The 5133-nt window shown below is 35.6% G+C and overlaps 1 protein-coding gene across 1 annotated transcript; it reads left to right on the forward strand.

The window, feature by feature from the left end:
* The first annotated feature begins 327 nt into the window (after nucleotides 1-327).
* Nucleotides 328-3210, forward strand: LOC134241762 (uncharacterized). The gene is made up of 3 exons (XM_062723783.1): nucleotides 328-551; nucleotides 2839-2925; nucleotides 3083-3210. The coding sequence occupies exons 1-3, from the start codon at nucleotides 335-337 to the stop codon at nucleotides 3193-3195; spliced, it is 417 nt and encodes a 138-aa protein (XP_062579767.1). The 5' UTR covers nucleotides 328-334; the 3' UTR covers nucleotides 3196-3210.
* The last annotated feature ends 1923 nt before the right edge of the window (nucleotides 3211-5133 follow it).

A 5133-nucleotide genomic window follows, 5' to 3' on the forward strand; every position in this document is an offset into this window, starting at 1 on the left:
TCTGCTCCTAATATGCATTGTTTGTTAGGCTTTTGATCTTGAAAACTAATGGAAAGAACAATTATACTTTCTTTCTTCCCTTCGCAGTTCTTATGAAACGTTTACATACGAACACAAGGACATACAAACGAATGCAAGATCTAACTCGCTTGAGCTTTTTCCTCTTGTGCGCTTAACAATAAGCAGATCTTTCTTAAAAATGAAATTAACGAGTCCCCCTCCCTTCCTCACAAAAAGAGTTTTCCTCCTTGTTTAAACCCCCCATCCTCTCTTAAAATCTTTGATTCTGCGCCTGAATTTTTAATATTTTGACTTTATTTTTTAGATTCAAGTCATGAAATGTGTAACTATGAAAAGAATACTTGCCGTTAATGTGATTTGTTGCATTCTTAACTTGCATCTGATACAAGGAAATTTCATAGCAGGGGTTATAAGGGATACATGTTTAGACAATGAACTGCCTACAGCCCTTATAAACTCTGTATCAAATCGTACCATCTACAATGTCTGTATTCCCTCACCACCATTTACCGAAGAATGTACTTCTGTAGGTGAGTACAAACATTTGCTCCTCATTGAACGTATATTAAGAATACGATAAAATCTTAAGGTTCACAAACCGTCTGCTCACTCATTTAAAATGTTGCTTGAACCTTTATGATTTTGAAAAGAAATGTATTTCAATAAGTAAACAAGAGGCCCATGGGCCTTAGAGGTCACCTAAGTATCATGTAACAACTTTTGAACAATTGAATTTGGTTCGTGTTTTAAACCAGAGGCCTTGAAATTCAGAATTTTGAAAGAGGCTACATTGCTTATAAACAATTAGCATGTTTACTCTAGTTACTTAATATCCAGAGGTAGATCAGAGTAATAAAGAGAAAAATCACTTTCACTTTTTAACCAGTTATGGAACCCACCCAATATGAACCACTGACCCTGGGGCCACTTATTTCAAAATTTAGCAAATTTGATCATAAAATGGTTGATTAATACCAAAGAGCAGATTTCAAAGCATTAATTTATTTTCAAACTAATTAATAGAGCCCCGCCCTAACACCAGAACCCCTGATCCTGGAGCCATAAAATTCACAAATCTGGAAGAGGCACTTTTGCTCATCATAACTATGTACTTTGTTAGTTTATTTAATACTCAGGAGCAAAGAAGAAGATTTTGAAAGAATAAATGAATTTTCACTATATCATCAATAGAGCCCCACCCTAACACCAGAACCCCTGACCCTGGGGCCATAAAATTCACAAATCTGGAAGAAGCACTCTTGCTCATCATAACTATGTACTCAGTTAGTTTATTTAATCCCCAGGAGCAAAGAAGATTTTCAAAGAATAAATGCATTTTCACTATATCATCAATATGACCCCCGCCCTAACACCAGAACCCCTGACCCTAGGGCCATAAAATTCACAAATCTGGAAAAGGCACTCTTGCTTATCATAACTATGTACTCAGTTAGTTTATTTAATATCCAGGAGCAAAGAAGAAGATTTTCAAAGAATAAATGCATTTTCACTAAATCATCAATATGACCACCGCCCTAACACCAGAACCCCTGACCCTAGGGCCATAAAATTCCAAATCTGGAAGAAGCACTCTTGCTCATCATAACTATGTACTCAGTTAGTTTATTTAATATCCAGGAGCAAAGAAAAAGATTTTCAAAGAATAAATGAATTTTCACTATATCATCAATAGAGCCCCGCCCTAACACCAGAACCCCTGACCCTAGAGCCATAAAATTCACAAATCTGGAAGAGGCACTCTTGCTCATTATAACTATGTACTTTGTTCGTTTATTTAATACCCAGGAGCAAAGAAGAAAATTTTCAAAGAATAAATGCATTTTCAATATATCATCAATAGAGCCCCGCCCTAACACCAGAACCCCTGACCCTAGGCCATAAAATTCACATATCTGGAAGAGGCACTTTTGCTCATCATAACTATGTACTCAGTTAGTTTATTTAATATCCAGGAGCAAAGAAGAAGATTTTCAAAGAATAAATGAATTTTCACTATATCATCAATAGAGCCCCGCCGTAACACCAGAACCCCTGACCCTAGAGCCATAAAATTCACAAATCTGGAAGAGGCACTCTTGCTCATCATAACTATGTACATTGTTCGTTTATTTAATACCCAGGAGCAGAGAAGAATATTTTCAAAGAATATATCTATTTTCACTATATACTTATTTAGCCCCGCCCTAACACTTGAACCCCTAACCCTAGGGTCATGAATTTCACAATTTTGGTAGAGGAATTAATGCTGATTACAATCATGACAACAGTTTGCCTGCTTGATGTCCAGGAGTAAAGAGGAAGATTCTTAAAGATTGCAATAATTTTAGTGGTTTTGGCCCCACCCCTCAGGCCCCAGGGGGGCGGGGACCATGAAATTCACAAATTCTGTTTCCCTTTACCCATAGATGCTGTATACCAAATTTGGTTGAAATTGGTCCAGTGGTTTCAGAGAAGAAGCTGAAAATGTTCAAATGTTAACACACGACACACGACGGACGACGACGGACGAAAACAACGGATAGCAATAGGCCACCTGAGTTTACTCAGGTGACCTAAAATACAAACGTTTTTAATAAGTAAAAAACAAAGAATGATATACTAGTACAGCATAGCTTGCGGGGCAAAATTGGACAAAAAAGACACTTAAACTTGGCAACTCTATAAAGGAATAATATTCTTTTATGTCATCGAGTGTTATCCCTCTTATCAGAGTATCAATGAACCTTTAGACTTGTGGGTTTATTGTTGAACTTGATTTGATTGTTGCCTACATTTTTGAATCCATACTTTCATCAGAAATTACAGTGAGAGGTTGGAGATGTCCTGGCAATTCTCTCCCGGTTTCTCCCTCCGCTGGGAGAATGCGATGTTGTACCAAAGAAGGTGAGTTGTGCGTTGAAATTAGAACACCTCAAACATCACGCCTGACATTTAAATATTAACAAATATTAGGTAATTGAATAATTTTAAAGATCTGAATTGAATAAATATATGTATTTAAGAATAATTAACTTGAAGTCTATTTTCATTAAATAAATAGGTTTGGAGATTAAGAAGTGCATTGTGGACCCAAACATCATTACCTTTGACAAGGACTTCGTATTAGTTCCTCCCAAAGGGTTTCATCTTAAGGGCCGCATTGGTGTGGGGTAAGATAATATATTAAAATTGGTAAAGATTAAACAGTTCATGACGCCTGAATTAAAGCAGACAAGAATTCTTTACTACACAAAATTTTCATCTATGTACGACTTGTTTATACCAATTAGCCGTATTCCGCCGTATGTCTTTCAGATACATTGTCTTATTGTATACCCCCAATGCGCTCGTATGATTTCTTTTTGGCTTGCCTAACATATAAAACAGTCATACATGTAATATGATATTTTTTGAATAATAATTGAAAATTTTGAAAGAAAGTACAAAATGTGATTTTGTAACACTGACACCCCCGTATGGCAGCTTATGGCAGAGTTGAATTATCTCAATTACATGTCAAACTCTAAAGGCCAAGGTCAAAACTTTCAATATGCAAAGGAGTCTTATTACAAGAGATACACTTGTAAAATATGAAAGCCCTAGTTCTACATGTAACTGTTCAAAAGTTAGACAAAACTACACAACCTTGAAATGTATGGCGTCACAGTTTCTGTCGAGATTATTATATGATGGTAAATATAATTTTGCTTAGCCATCCGATTTTCATCGATAATGGTTAAATTCCATGAGTATAGATCAACTCACACCAGTGTTTATTGTATTGACTGTACACATATAGTTTTAAATTATCACGGGTTTCATGAGCGCCGGATACTTAGCTATGCAGACTTTAAATGGGCATAAGGAAAGGCTTATAACCTGGAGAAAACAGAATCCTGTAATGCGTTTTATCCCAATATCTTACCTCGCATACTAGTATCAGAAACTGCATGGGCTATTCTGTAATAAACCTTCAACCAGAAGTCCCTGTCGAGACTGTAGCTCTACTGGTTTATACTTAAAACAAAGGAAGAGAACGGAAGCAGTTGGGACTTGAAACTTTAAAACAGCTGCAATAAAAAGAAAAATGATCCTTGCTGCTCGTCAAAATAAAAAAAGATGCACAGAATTATGTATCTTAGTATAGTCTACTTGTGTGCCAAGTTATATTGAAATCGGACCAAAACTGTAGGAGGAGTAGCATTTTAAAAGAAGTTCAGAAATTTCTATTTTTAGTAACCATGGCAACATCGTTCTTCGAAATCAAAAACCGATGCACAGAATTATGTATCTTAGTGTAGTCTACTTGTGTGATAAGTTATATTGAAATTGGACCAAAACTGTAGGAGGAGTAGCATTTTGAAAGAATTTCATGGAAATTTCTATTTTTAGTAACCATGGCAAAACCGTTCATCGAAACCAAAAACCGATGCACAGAATTATGTACCTTAGTGTAGTCTACTTGTGTGATAAGTTATATTGAAATCGGACCAAAACTGTAAGAAGAGTAGCAATTTGAAAAATTGTTTACAGACAGACAGACGGACGTACGGACGACGGACGCATTACTATCGCATAAGCTCTTCTGGTCTCTGACCAGTAGAGCTAAAAATGATAAAGTCTGATATCTTTTCGATAAGGTTTTTATGTCAGGCTCTAAAAACTGAAAATTTACCGTATTTATATCAAATTTTTAACGTAAGTTAAACTTTTAGGATTGCTACCTCCTATAGCTAGAGACAGATTTTTTTTATCCCACTAAAAACGTATTCTAAGCTTTCAAGTCGTGTTTGTTCATGGTAGAATTGTCATAATATTATATTATTCCCAAATGTGCATAAAGTTTACAAAAAGTTTGTTCTAAAAAAATCTTTTGATCAAAAAACTTAAATACCACGTGTTTTATTGTTTTTTCTCATGGGTTTGTCTAAATGCTGTTATCTGATTGGTCAGAAGGATTTGAGCCTTGTTTATTCCGTGTATTAATAACAATTCACAGTTATCGTTCTTGATTTCCTTATTTAGAAATCGGCCAGACCTGTTATCTGTCTTATTTTCAGTAACATAGGTCTAGCATCCTCTGAGTGTTGTACTGTACCCATTCAACACTGT

Source organism: Saccostrea cucullata, unplaced genomic scaffold (assembly GCF_032062105.1).
Source record: "Saccostrea cucullata isolate Sc308-1 unplaced genomic scaffold, CSIRO_AGI_Scuc_v1 ctg2734, whole genome shotgun sequence".
Classification (NCBI taxonomy): Eukaryota; Metazoa; Mollusca; class Bivalvia; order Ostreida; family Ostreidae; genus Saccostrea; species Saccostrea cuccullata.

Bases quoted from the DNA above. Each gene is read 5' to 3' on its own strand.
- LOC134241762 (XM_062723783.1), top strand. From the start codon at position 335: ATGAAATGTGTAACTATGAAAAGAATACTTGCCGTTAATGTGATTTGT. The intron at 552-2,838 runs GTGAGTACAAAC...TACTTTCATCAG, and splicing joins CGAAGAATGTACTTCTGTAG to AAATTACAGTGAGAGGTTGG. The intron at 2,926-3,082 runs GTGAGTTGTGCG...TTAAATAAATAG, and splicing joins GCGATGTTGTACCAAAGAAG to GTTTGGAGATTAAGAAGTGC.